We start from the raw sequence: 19105 nt of genomic DNA on the forward strand, positions 1-19105 counted from the left end.
CTCAGGCCAAGATGGCCCTGCAAAAACGCTCTCAACACACAGCGTGTCAGCTTACGGGAAACGGCACCGTTAGAGCTGAGAGGTATCAGACGGAGCAGCTGGTCTGTGAAACCATACTAGAGGAAGTAATAGCTGGAGATTCCCTCAAGAAGTAGCAACTCTTGGCATTTCTGTCTTCTGAGCCTCAGGTAAGGATCACTACTTAAACTACTCTTTCTTAGAAAGGTAGAGTCCACAACAGAAGCTTCACCAGTTGGGGGCAGAAACCCCTGCTGGGCTAAGACAGGCAGTGAAATATCTTCAAGCTACAAGCTTGAAGTGTATCTCCAGACACCGGAGGAGATTTTAGAAACAGCAGCCGCAGCAGCTTTTTCAGCTGTGGTTAAAACTTGTCTCTGTGATGTTGCAAGTGGCAGGCCACAGAAGAAGCCAAGACGGATCAAGAGTTCTTCAAGTACAGCTACAGAAGCTGTGTGCTCGCAGACACGTCAGTGCACTATTTCTCATCATGAGACAACAGGAAAACACAGCTCTCTGCATGTGCATTAAAGCTGTGTGCTAAGTCACTTCAGTTGCATCACTCCATGGGACCCCATGGACTGCAGCCCACCCGGCTCCTCTGTCCATGGGGCTTCTCCAGGCAAGAATACTGGAGTGGGTTGCATGCCTTTCTCCAGGCTACAGAGGTATTCTAAAACAAGAAATACAGAGCAGAGTTTGGAGAACCAGGCATTGCTAGAGCAAATTCCTGAAAGAACTTTTTGTGAAACTCCAGAAGAGGCAGAAACATCACAGGAGACTAGAGGCACCCCTGAAGTTTTTTCCGTTAGTTGGGCTAATTCGGCAGGTCAGAGGGAAGCAACACTGGCAGCATTGGAAACAGAAGTGGGGGATGATCTGTCTTGGAAGCCAAAGCACAATTTCCTGACACTGTAAGAAGGGCCAGGGAAGCAGCCGGGTTGGTGGCACCCCACTTCATCCCTGTCAGGAGGCTCCCCAGAAAAACCAGCAACCCTGGTCAGACTATGCCCCACTACTTTGCCTCAGACGCAGCGGATCTGGTCAGAGAGAAAACAGCTCTCACCACTCTCACCTACGGCCCCTGTTCCAGGTCCCAGGAAGCAGATCCAGGAAACCCACAGGCCTACCAGAACATGACTGTGGAAAAGACAGCATATTTTATGGTAGCATTTAACTATAAGGAAAACTCTCCTCTGGTCTCCCAGAGATTAAGGCCAAGAAATGGAAGAGGGCCAGAGGGGTAAAACCCCCGTGTCCTTACTGCAAGAAACCAGGTTCTGAAGAGAAGTGCTGAAAAGGCAGAGATCCAGCCACCCATTCTGAATGTGTGGGGTCAGAGGTATGGTGTGAGCCTGGCTCTTAGAAGGCCTAACCTAAAAGTTCAACATAACCTGCAAACCCAAAAAGCCGTCTTCCACTTGTCAAGACACACAGAGCCTCTGCCAATGCCAAGGGACCTCGGAGTGACTAGGCCAAGATATAGAGAGAAAAGGTAGAGAACCAGAATCTACAAATGGAGACCCTGAGAAATACTGTCAAGAGCAAACACGCTATGAGTTCATGCAAATCCTCAGATAAGGAGCTGACTCTGGCAGAAGGAAATCCAGGTGGAAGAGGACGGGTGTCCCCAAGGGACACTGGGTTTTTGTTGCTCCTCAACGGCCTATGAGAAGACAGCTGCTGGGAAGAACCAGCGAAAGACTGCCAATCCCTTCTTTGGGACTGGAAAATGACACGACGGAAACGTCATGTTTCCGAACTCCCCTTGGGAAGAGCGTAATATCTGGTTGAAAGGAGTATTTTTTAAAGCCACTAAAATCTTAACAACTAGCAGGGATTAATTTTATAATAGAAAATAAACTAGTTTAAGATTCAGGAGACACTATTTAACATATTTAGATTTTAAAGTGTACTTCAAAACTCTTGATGGGAATGTAAACTGGTGTAGCCACCATGCAAAACAGAATGGAGGTTCCTTAAAACACTAAAAATGAGCTGCCATATGATCCAGCAATCCCACTCCTGGGTGTATAGCTGGAAAAAATGAAAACACTAACTCAAAAAAATACATGTACCCTAAGCTCACAGGAGCACCATCTAAAATAGCCAAGACAAGAGAAAACCCAAGTACTTATCAACACACGACTGGACTAAGAAAGTGCAATGTGCACGTGCACACACACACAGAAAAAAAGAATAAAAAGCCATAAAAAAGAATGAAATTCTGCTATTGTCAACAACATGGATGGACCCAGAGAGCATTATGTTTAGTGAAATAAATCAAAGAAAGACAAATACTGTACGACATCACTTACATGTGGAATCACAAAAATAATACAAGTGAAGCATATGCAAAATAGAGACAAACTCACAGATACAGAAAACAAACTAGTGGTGACCAAAAGGGAGAGGGAAGGGCAAGTTAGGGGTATGGGATTAAGAGATACAGGCCACTATATATAAAAAAGATAAGCAACAAGGATGTACTATATAGCACAATTATAGCCATTACGTTATAATAGTTCTTATAATAATTTTTATTGGCACTTAATCTGCGAAAATATTCAATCACTATGTTGTACCCCTGAAAATTAATGTAATATTGTAAATCAACTCTACTTAAATAAAAAAATAAATGTACCTCATTTAGCAACTATGTACTAGATGCCTAATTTAATTTCAGAAGCTGATTTATAAGCAGCACTAAGCCCTGTTTCTTCAAACACAATCTGAATTTATCAAGAATTCTTCAAGACTTCTGGCTTTTCATAATTAAAAAGGTTGACTCACTTACAGGATAGAAAAAATGGGATGATTTTATAAATTGAACCCAAAGGACACATTCAAACTGATATACAAGAAAAGTCAGACTTGACAATAATATTTCAAGTGATTAATGATCCATATTTTTATACATTTCATATACATCAACTAATTCTGGAGTTAGTAGAAAAATATTTTTAAATCAATCATACAACTTTTCAAGTAGTCTTTTAAAGCAAAAATCATTAATCTAATAATGTGGCTTCAATCCCTGGATTGGGAAGATCCCCTGGAGAAGGGAATGGGAACCCACTCCAGTGTTCTTGCCTGAAGAATCCCATGGACAGAGGAGCCTGGTGGGCTACGGTCCACGGGGTCGCAAGGAGTCAGACACCACTGAGACACTAAACAACGACAACTAAGCCCGAAAAATGCTCACCTAAAAGGACAAAGCCATCTGCCTCTGTCTCGGGCACTGACGGCTTCTTAGATTCCAGAGGCTTCCTGAAGAAGTGAAACATTGCTGCTTCTGCTGCTACCTGAAACAGAAGCAAACATGGTATTATGTCAAATTCAGATGAAACTTTCACCCTTCTTACTAAAAAGCCAAATGTAAAGAGATCACAAAAAGGACTTTTAGGAATTCTATCCCCAAACTTAAGAACACGAGCCCTCTCTAGGTAACAGAAGTATCAGAAAGCAAAACCAGAATATCAGGAGATGGACTTCCAGTTTGACACCCTGTGTGCCTTGAATCCTGCAACCGCTCTCGACTTCTGAACGTGTAGGAAATAATCCAAGAAATCACTACAAGTAAAACTAAAATCAACAGATAACACCAAATCTGAAAGGATCCCAGGAACCATTAACTGGACACTGGACTGAGGAAAGGAAAAAAAAAAAAAACCACCTCTCCAGATTTTTTATCATGCCCCATGAAACTGAAGCCACCTGAGAAAAGAAAAGAAGGCACTACACATACCCTCCAGAGCTGGTTATCTGATTCAGACACTCAGGGCTGTATTCATGGTAAAACTGCAGCCAGATTTAAAGCCCTATCAGGCAAATATCTATATTGGTGAGATTACTGTGCACTGCCCCCTCCACACACACACAGCCTCTCGCCTCTTTGTCCTTACATCTTTGTACATTCCAATCCCGAAGAAAGGCAATGCCAAAGAATGCTCAAACTACCGCACAACTGCACTCATCTCACACGCTAGTAAAGTAATGCTCAAAATTCTCCAAGCCAGGCTTCAGCAATACGTGAACCGTGAACTTCCAGATGTTCAAGCTGGTTTTAGAAAAGGCAGAGGAACCAGAGATCAAATTGCCAACATCCACTGGATCATCAAAAAAGCAAGAGAGTTCCAGAAAAACATCAATTTCTCCTTTATAGACTATGCCAAAGCCTTTGACTGTGTGGATCACAATAAACTGTGGAAAATTCTGAAAGAGACGGGCATACCAAACCACCTGACCTGTCTCTTGAGAAACCTGTACGCAGGTCAGGAAGCAACACTTAGAACTGGACACGGAACAACAGACTGGTTCCAAACAGGAAAAGGAGTACGTCAAGGCTGTATACTGTCACCCTGCTTATTGAACTTATATGCAGAGTACATCATGAGAAACGCTGGGCTGGAAGAAGCACAAGCTGGAATCAAGATTGCCGGGAGAAATGTCAATAACCTCAGATATGCAGATGACACCACCCTTATGGCAGAAAGTGAAGAAATAAGAGCCTCTTGATGAAAGTGAAAGAGGAGAGTGAAAAAGTTGACTTAAAGCTCAGCATTCAGAAAACTAAGATCATGGCATCCAGTCCCATCACTTCATGGCAAATAGATGGCGAAACAGTGGAAACAGTGGTTGACTTTATTTTTCTGGGCTCCAAAATCACTGCAGATGGTGACTGCAGCCATGAAATTAAAAGATGCTTATTACTTGGAAGGAAAGTTATGACCAACCTAGACAGCGTATTAAAAAGCAGAGACATTACTTTGCCAACAAAGGTCCATCTAGTCAAGGCTATGGTTTTTCCAGTGGTCATGTATGGATGTGAGAGTTGGACTGTGAAGAAAGCTGAGAGCCGAAGAATTGATGCTTTTGAACTGTGGTGTTGGAGAAGATTCTTGAGGGTCCCTTGGACTGCAAGGAGATCCAACCAGTCCATTCTGAAGGAGATCAGTGCTGGGTGTTCTTTGGAAAGACTGATGTTGAAGCTGAAAGTCCAATACTTTGGCCACTTGATGTGAAGAGCTAACTCATTTGAAAAGACCCTGATGCTGGGAAAGACTGAAGGTAGAAGGGGACGACAGAGTTTGAGATGGCTGGATGGCATCACCGACTCGATGGACATGGGTTTGGATGGACTCCAGGAGTTGGTGATGGACAGGGAGGCCTGGTGTGCTGCAGTTCATGGGGTCGCAAAGAGTCGGACACGACTGAACAACTGAACTGAACTGAACTTTGTACATTCAGCTTTATATATTTGGGCAGGGCAACAACTCCTAGAAAACAACTGGGAAAGAAGCTAAAGGGAACTGGGGAGAACACGTACCATTCTGAGGACAGTCCCTATTAGCAAAGCGATACAAGAGACAGCAAAGCAGAATTCCTCGTGGCATCAAGTGCCCCACATTTCAGTTTCATATATTCTGCCCATATCAGAATATCCGAGGCCAAACTTGCCTGTTGTAACAGGCAAGTGTGGCTTGGAGTACAAAATGAAGCAGGGCAAAGGCTAACAGAGTTTTGCCAAGAGAATGAACTGGTCATAGCAAACACTCTCTTCCAATAACACAAGAGATGACTCTATACATGAACATCACCGATGGTCAATACTGAAATCAGATTGATTATATTCTTTGCAGCCAAAGATGGAGAGGCTGTATACAAACAGCAAAGACAAGACCAGGAGCTGACTACGGCTCAGATCATGAGCTCCTTATTGCCAAATTCAGACCTAAATTGAAAAAAGTAGGGAAAACCACTAGGTCATTTAAGTATGACCTAAATCAAATCTCATGATTATAGAGTGGAAGTGACAAATAGATTGAAGGGATTAGATCTGATAGAGTGCCTGAAGAACTACACGAGGTTCGTAACACTGCAGGAGACAATGAACAAAACCTCGCCCACAAAAGCAATGCAAAAAAGCAAAATGGCTGTCTGAGGAGGCCTTACAAATAGCTGTGAAAAGAAGAGAAGAAAAAAGCAAAGGAGAAAAGGAAAGATATACGCATTGAATGCAGAGTTCCAAAGAATAGCAAGGAGAGATAAGAAAGCCTTCCTAAGTGAACAATGCAAAGAAATAGAGGAAAACTATATAATGAAAACAATAGAGGAAAACAATGGGAAAGAACAGAGAGCTCTTCAAGAAAGAGATACCCAGGGAACATTTCATCCAAAGATGGGCACAAAAAAGGACAGAATGCACCTAACAGAAGAAGATATTAAGAAGTGGCAAGAATACACAGATGAACTATACAAAAAAAATCTTAATGACCTGGATAACCATGATGGTGTGCTCACTCACCTAGAGCCAGGCATCCAAGAGTGCAAAGTCTTGTGGGCCTTAGGACGCATCACTGTGAACAAAGCTAGTGGAGGTGATGGAATTCCAGTTGAACTATTTCAAATCCTCAAAGATGATGCTGTGAAAGTACTGCACTCAATATGCCAGCAAATTTGGAAAACTAGGCCACAGGACTGGAAAAGGTCAGTCTGCATTCCAATCTCAAAGAAGGGCAATGCCAAAGAATGTTCAAACTGCTGCACAAATGTACTCATTTCACATGCTAGCAAGACCATGCTCAAAATACTCCAAGCTAGTCTTCAACAGTACATGAACTGAGAACCTCCAGATGTACAAGCTGGATTTAGAAAAGGCAGAGGAACCAGTGATTAAATTGCCAATATCCTCTGGATTATAGAAAAAGCACGGGAAATCCAGAGAGACATCTACTTCTGCTTCATTGATTACGCTAAAGCCTTTGACTGTGTGGATCACAACAAGCTTTGGAAAATTCTTCAAGAGATGGGAATACCAGAACACCTTATCTGCCTCCTAAGAAACCTGTATGCAGGACAAGAAGCAATGTTAGAAGCCGACATGGAACAATGGACTGGTTCAAAATTGCGAAAAGATTACATCGAGGCTATATACTGTCACTCTGCTTATTAACTTATATGCAGGGTACATCATGAGAAATGCCAGGCTGGATGAAGCACAAGCTAGAATAAAGACTGCTGGGAGAAATATCAATCACTTCACATATACAGATGACATCACCCTTATGGCAGAAAGCAAAGAACTAAAGGGCCTTTCAATGAAGGTGAAAGAGGAAAGTGAAAAAGCTGGCTTAAAATTCAACATTCAAAAAATGAAGATCATGGTATCTGACCCCATCACTTCATCATAAATAGATGGGGAAACAGTGACAGACTTTATTTTCTCGGGCTCCAAAATCACTGCAGATGGTAACTGCAGCCATGAAATTAAAAGACACCTGCTCACTGGAAGAAAAGCTATGACCAACCTGGAAAATATATTAAAAAGCAGAGACATTACTTTGCTGACAAAGGTCTATCTTGTAAAAGCTATGGTTTTTCCAGTAGTCATGTATGGATATGAGACTTGGACTATAAAGAAGCCTGAGTGCTGAAGAATTGTTACTTTTGAACTATGGTGTTGGAGAAGACTCTTGAGAGCCCCTTGGACTGCAAGGAGATCCAACCAGTCCATCCTAAAGGAAATCAGTCCTGAATATTCATTAGAAGGACTATGCGGAAGCTGAAACTCCAATACTTGGACCACCTGATTCGAAGAACTGACTCACTGGAAAAGACCCCGATGCTGGGAAAGATTGAAGGCAGGAGGAGAAGGGGATGACAGAGGATGAGATGGTTGATTGATATCATAGACTCAAAGGACATGAGTTTGAGCAAACTCAGGGAGACAGTGAAGAACAGGGAAGCCTGGCATGCTGCAGTCCATGGGGTCACAAAGACTGACTGAACAACAAAACCAGAACATCAAGCAGGGAGGGTAAGTCAAGATTTTATCTGATCAAAAGCCTTCTAGAAACTGTGATTTGTTCGGGTACTTGTGTAGGTCAACCTGCCCTGAGTTGTAGATCAGAGTAGATGGTAAACGAGTCAGTTTGTTGGAAACATATCTGGCAGGTTTCACTTTCTAAAATTTAAAAAAAAAAAAAAAAGGAGAAGAAAAACACAAGCTGTGTGAAAAAGAAAATATTTCAGTTAAGGAAAAGGAAGAGCCTATGAAATCTGCAAAGACAGAGCTTACTGGATATAATGATGGAGCGATAAGAGAAGTCTGGAAAAAGTTTGGCATCCTCAAGACAAGGCCTTTAAATCTGGCAAAAAGAAAAAACAAGATTAAACGGAAAAAAAAAAAAAGATTAAATGGAAAAGCAACAGGAAAAGATGAAAAGACAAGGAATGAGATTAAAAAAAAAAAACAAAAAACTAAATAAGAAAAAAAAGAAACTGATCCAAGAAAGAAATGATATCAGAAAAGAACTGGTTGGCTTACAGGCAGGAATGTAAGAAAATAAAGTTCATTCAAAGACTTAAAAGGTTGGAAGAAGCAACTAAGTTCTCAACCCGAACAGCTAAAACTAAAACAGAGAACGCCTCTGAAGGAAGAGCAGATAACTAAATCTCAGTCTTTTTTTTTTTTTTTTAAACTTTACATAGTTGTATTAGTTTTGCCAAATATCAAAATGAATCCATCACAGGTATACATGTGCTCCCCATCCTGAACCCTCCTCCCTCCTCCCTCCCCATACCATCCCTCTGGGTCGTCCCAGTGCACTAGCCCCAAGCATCCAGTATTGTGCATTGAACCTGGACTGGCATCTCGTTTCATACATGATATTTTACATGTTTCAATGCCATTCTCCAAAATCTTCCCACCCTCTCCCTCTCCCACAGAGTCCATAAGACTGTTCCATATATCAGCGTCACTTTTGCTGTCTCGTACACAGGGTTATTGTTATCATCTTTCTAAATTCCATATATATGCATTAGTATACTGTATTGGTGTTTTTCCTTCTGGCTTACTTCACTCTGTATAATAGGCTCCAGTTTCATCCACCTCATTAGAACTGATTCAAATGTATTCTTTTTAATGGCTGAGTAATACTCCATTGTGTATATGTACCACAGCTTTCTTATCCATTCATCTGCTGATGGACATCTAGGTTGTTTCCATGTCCTGGCTATTATAAACAGTGCTGCGATGAACATTGGGGTACACGTGTCTCTTTCCCTTCTGGTTTCCTCAGTGTGTATGCCCAGCAGTGGGATTGCTAGATCGTAAGGCAGTTCTATTTCCAGTTTTTTAAGGAATCTCCACACTGTTCTCCATAGTGGCTGTACTAGTTTGCATTCCCACCAACAGTGTAAGAGGGTTCCCTTTCCTCCACACCCTCTCCAACATTTATTATTTGTAGACTTTTGGATCGCAGCCATTCTGACTGGTGTGAAATGGTACCTCATAGTGGTCTTGATTTGCATTTCTCTGATAATGAGTGATGTTGAGCATCTTTTCATGTGTTTGTTAGCCATCTGTATGTCTTCTCAGTCTTGGTAAGGGACAAGTCAAGGATATAATCATCAACCTGATACTAAAGCCTCAGCTGGCATGAAAATGTGTGCGTGTGTGTTAGTTGCTTGGTTGTGTCTGACTCTAAGACCCCATGGACTGTAGCCCACCAGGCTCCTCTGTCCATGGGCTTCTCCAGGCAGGAATACTGGAGTGGGTTACCATGCCCTTCTCCAAGAGATCTTCCCAATGCATGGGTCGAACCCAAGTCTCCTGAATTGGCGGGCTGATTCTTTACCACTGAGCCACCAGGGAAGCCCTTCACTTAGGACACGAAGGGTGAAGGCATAGAGAGGAAGCAGGATAGTGTCCAACTGGAGCCTTACAGAGAAAAGATACCATTGGATAAATAAAGGGGGGCACATTTAAGGGTGAAAGATGAGAAATGCAGTGGATCTAAGAGTTACAGTTACAGTTATATAACTATAGTTATAAGTGAAGTCGCTCAGTCATGTCTGACTCTTTGTGACCCCACAGACTGTAGTCTACCAGGCTCCTCTGTCCATGGGATTTTCCAGGCAATAGTACTGGAGTGGATTGCCATTTCCTTCTTCAGGGAATCTTCCCAACCCAGGGCTCGAACCCTGGTCTCCCGCATTGTAGACAGTTAGCCAAAATTGTAGATCTAGCTACAGATACTTGAAGCTGACTACAATCAAATAGATAAGTAACCAATAAAATTTTGGAGAGCTGTGCTGCCATAGTGACTACCAGTCTGGATTAAAGGACTATGACTACTGGATATTTACAACAACGCTGCAGACAGAAAGCTACCAGAGCAAAGTGCTAATCCGCCAAGGAGGGTCTACTCTCCAGTGCTTACTTCACTGGTAGCCAAGGAAGTTACTGGAAAAGGAAGGAACTCCAAGAGGGTAGAGCCAATGGGGCTGGAGACTGCTGGGGAGGTGGGGTGGCCTCCCGGGAAGCCAAATCTAGGCATAATTAGTTAACATTCTCCAACCCAAGGCGGGGGCTCCCCCAAGATGCCTGCTCAGTGGGATGCCAGAACTGCCCTCCTCTGCGCCTGCCGTCAATCCCCCACCCCCTCCTTTCTGGGTGAGAGCAGTTTGGGCATTACCTCTCCCAGTTACAGGACGGGGCAGAAGGACAGACCGCGGGTCTCTTTAGTTCACGAAGTTGCCACACCAAGAGTGCCACATCTGAACCTGATGAAGACATACTGACCTTAGAGCATGTTGCCATGAATGAATGGGACAAAAGGTTAAAGCACCTCCTCGGGAAGGGGTGAGTTGTTTTGCCTACAGTAGGGACAGAGACCTGAGTACACAGTGACCACAGATGAGAACCGTGGAACCATCAGGCTCTCGACCTTCTATCAGGGACATATCAGGACTGCAGTTTTCTACCCCTTTGGAGGTCAATGTGGCAATGTCCCTTGTTCAGTTCACTGCCACATGCTGTTAGAGTTCTAGAACAAGGAGCTTTGTGGACACAGAGAGAGGTGCTTCAAAAAGTGTTTCCTGATTTTAGCAAACAGAATTCAGCAACACATCAAAAAGCACATACACCATGATCAAATTGGGTTTATTCCAGGGGTGCAAGGATTCTTCAAAATATGCAAATCAATCACTGTGACACACCATATTAACAAATCGAAAGATAAAAACCATATGATCATCTCAAGAGATGCAGAAAAAGCCTTTGACAAAATTCAGCCCCCATTAATGATTAAAACTCTTCCAAATATGGGCATAGAAGGAACCTACCTCAACATAGCAAAGGCCATATATGATAAGCCTACAGCAAACATTTTTCTTGATGGTGAAAAACTGAAAGCATTCCCTCTAAGATTAGGAACAAGACAAGGGTGCCCACTTTCACCACTATTATTCAACATAGTTCTGGAAATTCAAGCTATAACAATCAGAAAAGAAAAAGAAAGAAAAGTAACCCAGATCAAAAAAGAAGAAGTAAATAAAGCTCTCACTGTTTGCAGATGACATGATACTGTACGTAGAAAACCCTAAAGATAGTATCAGAAAATCACTAGAGCTAATCACTGAATTTAGCAAAGTTTCAGGATACATATCAATACACAGAAATCAGTTGCATTTCTATATACTAACAATGAAAAACCAGAAAGACAAATTAAGGAATCAATCCCATTCACCATTCGAACAAAAAGAATTAAATATCTAGGAATAAACTTACCTAAAGAGACAAAAGAACTGTACACAGAAAAATCTAAGACACTAATGAAAGAAATCAAAGATGATATAAGTAGATGGAGAGATAGTCCATGTTCCTGGCTAGGAAGAATCAATATCGTGAAAATGACTATACTACCAAATGCCATCCACAGATTCAATGTAATCCCTATCAAATTACCAATGGCATTTTTCACAGAACTAGAACAAAAAGTTTCACAATTCATATAGAAACACAAAAGATCCCCAACAGCCAAAGCAGTCTTGAGAAAGAAGAATGGAACTGAAGGAATCAACCTTCCTGACTTCAGATTATACTACAAAACTACAGTCATCAAGACAGTATGGTACTGGCACAAAAACTGAAATATAGACCAATGGAATGAGATAGAAAGCCCAGAAATAAAGCCATGTACCTATGGGCACCTTATTTTTGACAAAGGAGGCAAGAATATACAATGGGGCAAAGATAGCCTCTTCAATAAATGGTGCTGGGAAAACTGGACAGCTACATGTAAAAGAAGGAAAGTAGAACACTTCCTAACACCATACACAAAGATAAACTCAACATGGATTAAAGACCTAAATGTAAGACCAGAAACTATACAATTTTTAGAGGAACAGAACACTTGAGACAGAACAATCGAAGACATAAATCAAAGCAAGATCCTCTATGACCCACCTCCTAGAGTAATGGAAATAAGAACAAAAGTAAACAAGTAGGACCTGATTAAACTTAATAGCTTTTGCACAGCAAAGGAAACTATAAGCAAGGTGAAAAGACAACCCTCAGAATGGGAGAAAATAATAGCAAATGGAACAACTGACAAAGGATTAATTTCCAAAATATACAAGCAACTCATACAACTCAATGCCAAAAAAACAAACAGCCCAATCAAATAGTGGGGAAAAGATCTAAATAGACATTTATCCAAAGAAGACATACAGATGGCTAACAAACACATGAAAAGATGTTCAACATTGCTCATTATTAGAGAAATGCGAATCAAAACCACAATGGGATATCACCTCACACCAGTCAAGATGGCCATCATCAAAAAGTCTACAAACAATAAATGCTGGAGAGGGTGTGGAGAAAAGGGAACCCTCTTGCACTGTTGGTGGGAGTGTAAATTGATACAGCCACTATGGAAGATGGTATGAAGACTCCTTCAAAAACTGAGAATAAAACCACCATCAGTTCAGTTCAGTTCAGTCGCTCAGTCGTGTTCGACTCTTTGAGACCCCATGAATTGCAGCACGCCAGGCCTCCCTGTCCATCACCAACTCCCAGAGTTCACTCAAACTCACATCCATCGAGTCAGTGATGCTATCCAGCCATCTCATCCTCTGTCCTCCCATTCTCCTCCTCCCCCCAATCCCTCCCAGCATCAGAGTCTTTTGCAATGAGTCAACTCTTCACATGAAATATGACCCAGCAATCCCACTCCTAGGCATATACCCTGAGGAAATCAAAATTGAAAAAGATACATGTATCCCATTGTTCTTTGCAACATTGTTTACAATAGCTAGAACAAGGAAGCAACATAGATGTCCATCAAGAGATGAGTGGATAAAGAAGTTGTGGTACACAGTGGAATATTACTCAGCCATAAAAGGGATGCATTTGAGTCAGTTCTAATGAGGTGGATAAACCTAGAGCCTATTACACAGAGTGACATAAGTCAGAAAGAGAAAGATAAATATTATATTCTAATGCATATATACAGAATCTAGAAAAATGGTACTAAAAAATATACTTACAGGGCAGCAATGAAGTCCGAAATGCAATACTTGGATGCAATCTCAAAAACGACAGAATGATCTCTGTTTGTTTCCAAGGCAAACCATTCAATATCATGGTAATCCAAGTCTATGCCCCGACCAATAATGCTGAAGAAGTTGAAGTTGAACAGTTCTATGAAGACCTACAAGACCTCTTAGAACTAACATGCGAAAATGATGTGCTTTTCATTATAGGGGACTGGAATACAAAAGTAGGAAGTCAAGAAACACCTGGAATAACAGGCAAATTTGGCCTTGGAGTACAGAATGAAGCAGGGCAAAGGCTAATAGAGTTTTGCCAAGAGAACACACTGGTCATAGCAAACACCCTCTTCCAACAACGCAAGAGAAGACTCTACACATGGACATCACTAGATGGTCAATACTGAAATCAGATTGATTATATTCTTTGCAGCCAAAGATGGAGAAACTCTATACAGACAGCAAAAATAAGACCAGGAGCTGACTGTGGCTCAGATCATGAACTCCTTATTGCCAAATTCAGACTGAAATTGAAGAAAGTCTAGACCATTCAGGTATGACCTAAATCAAATCCCTTATAATTATACAGTTGAAGTGAGAAATAGATTTAAGGGACTAGATCTGATAGAGTGCCTGATGAACTATGGACAGAGGTTGTGATATCGTATAGGAGATAGGAATCAAGACCATTTCCAAGAAAAAGAAATGCAAAAAAGCAAAATGGCTGTCTGAGGAGGCCTGACAAATAGCTGTGAAAAGAAGAGAAGAAAAAAGCAAAGGAGAAAAGGAAAGATATACCCACTGAATGCAGAGTTCCAAAGAATAGCAAGGAGAGATAAGAAAGCCTTCCTCAGCGATCAATGCAAATAGAAGAAAACAATAGAACAAGAAAGACTAGAGATCTCTTAAAGAAAATTAGAGACACCAAGGGAACATTTCATGCAAAGACCAGCTCGATAAAGGACAGAATGGTATGCACCTAACAGAAGCAGAAGATATTAAGAAGAGGTGGAAGGAATACACAGAAGAACTATACAAAAAAGATCTTCATGACCCAGATAATCATGATGGTATGATCACTCACCTAGAGCCAGACATCCTGGAATATGAAGTCAAGTGGGCCTTAGGAAGTATCACTACGAACAAAGCTAGTAGAGGTGATGGAATTCCAGTTGAGCTATTTCAAATCCTCAAAGATGATGCTGTGAAAGTGCTGCACTCAATATGCCAGCAAATATGGAAAACTCAGCAGTGGCCACAGGACTGGAAAAGGTCAGTTTTCATTCCAATCCCAAAGAAAGGCAACGCCAAAGAATGCTCAAACTACCACACAATTGCACTCATCTCACACGCTAGTAAAGTCATCCTCAAAATTCTCCAAGCCAGGCTTCAGCAATATGTGAACCGTGAACTTCCTGATGGTCAAGCTGGTTTTAGAAAAGGCAGAGGAACCAGAGATCAAATTGCCAACATCTGCTGGATCATGGAAAAAGCAAGAGAGTTCCAGAAAATCATCTATTTCTGCTTTATAGACTACACCAAAGTCTTTGACGGTGTAGATCACAATAAATTGTAGAAAATTCTGAAAGAGATGGGCATACCAGGCCACCTGACCTGCCTCTTCAGAAACCTATATGCAGGTCAGGAAGTAACAGTTAGAACTGGACATGGAACAACAGACTGGTTCCAAATAGGAAAAGGAGTACATCAAGGCTGTATATTGTCACCCTGCTTATTTAACTTATATGCAGAGTACATCATGAGAAACGCTGGGCTGGAGGAAGCACAAGCTGGAATCAAGATTGTCAGGAGAAATATCAATAACCTCAGATATACAGATGACACCACCCTTATGGCAGAAAGTGAAGAACTAAGAGCCTTTTGATGAAAGTGAAAGAGGAGAGTGAAAAAGTTGGCTTAAAGCTCAACATTCAGAAAACGAAGATCATGGCATCTGGTCCCATCACTTCATGGCAAACAGATGGGGAAACGGTGGAAACAGTGGCTGACTTTATTTTGGGGGGTTCCAAAATCACTGTAGATGGTGATTGCAGCCATGAAATTAAAAGACACTTACTCCTTGGAAGGAAAGTTATGACCAACCTAGACAGCATGTTGAAAAGCAGAGACGTCACTTTGCCAACAAAGGTCTGTCTAGTCAAGGCTATGGTTTTTCCAGTAGTCATGTATGGATGTGAGAGTTGGACTGTGAAGAAAGCTGAGAGCCGAAGAATTGATGCTTTTGAACTGTAGCGTTGGAGAAGACTTCTGAGAGTCCCTTGAACTGCAAGGAGATCCAACGAGTCCATCCTAAAGGAGATTAGTCCTGAGTGTTCACTGGAAGGACGGATGTTGAAGCTGAAACTCCAATACTTTGGCCACCTGATGTGAAGAACTGACTCATTTGAAAAGACCCTGATGCTGGGAAAGATTGAATGCGGGAGGAGAAGGGGACGACAGAGGATGAGATGGTTAGACGGCATCACCAACTTAGTGGACATGAGTCTGAGTGAACTCAGGGATTTGGTGATGGACAGGGAGGCCTGGTGTGCTGCAATTCATGGGGTTGCAAGGAGTCAGACATGACTGAGCAACTGAACTGAACTGAATGAAGAAAAAGACATAGATAAAAGACTTATGGACATGGGGAGAGGGGAGGAGAGGGTGAGATGTATGGAAAGAGTAACATGGAAACTTACATTACCATATGTCAAAATAGATAGCCAACCGGAATTTGCTGTATGGCTCAGCAAACTCAAACAGGGGCTCTGTATCAACCTAGTGGGATGAGATGGGGAGGAAGATGCGAGGGAGTTTCAAAAGGGAGGGGTTATATGTATACCTATGGCTGGTTCACGTTGAGGTTTGACAGAAAACAGCAAAATTCTGTAAAGCAATTATCCTTTAATAGAAAAATAAATTAATTTTTTAAAAAAAGAGGGTAGGGAACAAAATAAGTAAACTTTAGAGCTAGACAAAAAAAGGAAAGTGGTTCCTGTTCTAACAAACAAAGGAAAAGCCTTTAAGAGAAGGACTCAAACTTCAATACATTTTCATGTCTGGCCGTAAGACAGAAATGGGACAAACACAAAAATCAGAAAAGCACTTCTCATGAGTCATACTCAAGCCCCCAAAGTTTAGAAACATTGTTATAAATCTCAGAGCAAACTCAGCAGTAGTGTAAGAATCTTTTTAAATTCAAGTATTTTGTACAGAACTTATAATTCAAATAATTAAGTGAAGCAGTTAAGCTCTCCATAACCTATAAAAAAAGTTAAAACAATACACAGGCTTAAACAGGCTGCCGCAGGTTGTCAACAGTACGACTTCTGTGGCAATGGATACTATTACAGTTTGCCACTCTAGAACACTAGAAAATCCCAAACATTTCAGAGGAGAGAGAACATGGCTTCCAAGAAGTCAACAACTATCCAAGTATGGAAGAAACAGCTCAGGAATAGGAAAAGGGTAGTAGAGACAGCACAAAAGGGCTCAGCAGGGCAGCAAAGACAGTCTGCTGCCAACAGTCACTGGAAATTGCTCTAAAACTGCTACAAAAGTACCCATCACCCTCACCCCTGCTATTCTGCCTACCTGACCACTGTCTTAACTCCTTTAAGATGTTTTTCCACGGGAACATGGTGCCAATTTCACAATCCAACTCTTGGGATTCCCTTGTACCATCAACGCTGCTGACATTAGTGATTCATTCATTCCACTAGGCACCTAATTCAGTCTAACTATATAGCTTTACAGTAATCACTCTGTGCATGAAAAGGCTATGTCCTGAGACACTAAAATCTACAACAAATTACCTTTATCCCATGGTATTTTTTGTGTCATTAAAAATACAAAGTGGTATAAAAATTTATCCTAGCAGAGCTGGCAGTACCATTCTGCCATCTTCCCTCCACGAGCTAGTCCCACAGCAGGAAAGTTACATAGCTAGGTCACCACTCCAGCAGCCAGATTTTCTGACCCCACCTAAGACCAGAAACTGGGCAAGGGGAAGGGAGTAACTAAAACCCCGGTAACATCTGCCAGGCTTCTACAGTGTGTCAAGCACAGTACCAAAATGCCTTAAAGACTATCTCCTATAATCTTACCATCATCCCACCATGTACAAATAATTATGCACATCATGTAAATGGAAGAATTGAAGTTGGTTACATATGGATGCAAGTGTATATGGCTAGTACACAGCAGAGCTAGAATTTTAAACCAAGTCTCTTGGGCACCACAACTGAACGTTTTTCATCAACAAAGCACCAAAGACAAGGAGCCCTTAACAAAGCATTCGTGTTGGACTTCAATAGAGTATTTCCTAGTATTAGTCAAAATACGTTTGATCAGTTTCATGATTATCTTTCTAAATCCCTACTTTTCCAAAGCATGCTCAGCTCTGTGTTCTGAAGACACCTGCTAATTCCACAACATCCATGTTTGAGACTTTCACTTAAGAAATAGTCATAAAATATAAAGTAAGTGCCTAGGCCAGATACTAACCGGGCACTAAAAATGCAGCTGCTGCTGCTGCTGCTAAGTCGCTTCAGTCGTGTCCGACTCTGTGAGACCCCATAGACAGCAGCCCACCAAGCTCCCCCATCCCCGGGATTCTGTAGGCAAGAACACTGGAGTGGGTTGCCATTTCCTTCTCCAATGCATGAAAGTGAAAAGTGAAAGTGAAGTCGCTCAGTCGTGTTCAACCCTTAGCAACCCCATGGACCACAGCCTACCAGGCTCCTCCATCCATGGGGTTTTCCAGGCAAGAGTACTGAAGTGGGGTGCCACTGCCTTCCCCAAAAAATGCAGCACTCAACTTATATGTAAGGGGACAAACAGCAACCTGAACCTACCCGATTTTGAAGGCAATCCTGAGCAAAACTAAGAGGGATTTAGGAGCTCCACCCCTAAAGTGCAGAAGGCCTATAGCAGCCCTGGTGCCCCCGGCCAAGCAGATGGGAAGCCCCAAGCATGCATGCTTCTGACATACATGGCTTTGACAGTGGCCTTCTTCTGCTTGTTCCAGCATGTTCCAGCCTCATTTCCTTAGATATGATTTCAGCATTGTAGAAATTGTAAACAGTAAGCAAATTTTACACTTACAGATGGGAGAAATATCAAAATTTATTCTTAAAAAGCCATTATCCCCGGCAGCAACAGTACGGGTTGGCTGAGCTGGGACCCAGCCCAGAAGGCCTCCTAATCCCCAGACGCTGGGGTCCTGGGGCTGCCTCCACACAGAAGGGGATGAAGTGTTCACTGCCCAAGACACAGGTTGGGAGAAAATCCTTGCAAATCACAGATCTGAAATAGGACGCGCATTTAGAACATACAAAAAATTCTTAAAATTCAATCATGAGAAAAAAATTCAATAAAAACTGAGCAAAAGCTGCAAAGAGGCATTTTCCCAAAGATGATATGTGATGGCAAAGAACCACATTAAATGATACTCAACACCATTAGTCAACAGGCAAATGCAAATTAAAATCTCAATGGGTTAACACCATATATCCATGTAAAAGGCATGCCATGCCAACTGTTGACAAAAACATGGAGCAACTGGAACTCTTGGATGCTGTGGTACAACCACTCTGGATAACGGTGTGGCCATTTCTTAAGACAAAGTAAAAATACACCTACCATATGACCCAGACTGTCTCCTTTAAGTATTTACCTAAGAAAAACAACAGCGTATGTCCGTATTTATATGCAAACTTTATACAGCTTTTTAGGTAACAGCTCCAAA

The 19105-nt window shown here is 41.8% G+C and overlaps 1 protein-coding gene across 1 annotated transcript in view; it reads right to left on the reverse strand.

The window, feature by feature from the left end:
• Positions 1-19105, reverse strand: part of UMAD1 (UBAP1-MVB12-associated (UMA) domain containing 1) — a 254614-nt gene that overhangs the window by 212313 nt on the left and 23196 nt on the right. The window contains exon 2 of the mRNA XM_027540075.1: positions 3224-3323. Within this exon, the coding sequence (XP_027395876.1) occupies positions 3224-3305 (82 nt within the window). The 5' untranslated portion in view covers positions 3306-3323. The remainder of the gene's footprint in view (positions 1-3223; positions 3324-19105) is intronic.

This window comes from Bos indicus x Bos taurus, chromosome 4 (genome assembly GCF_003369695.1).
Source record: "Bos indicus x Bos taurus breed Angus x Brahman F1 hybrid chromosome 4, Bos_hybrid_MaternalHap_v2.0, whole genome shotgun sequence".
Taxonomy (NCBI): domain Eukaryota; kingdom Metazoa; phylum Chordata; class Mammalia; order Artiodactyla; family Bovidae; genus Bos; species Bos indicus x Bos taurus.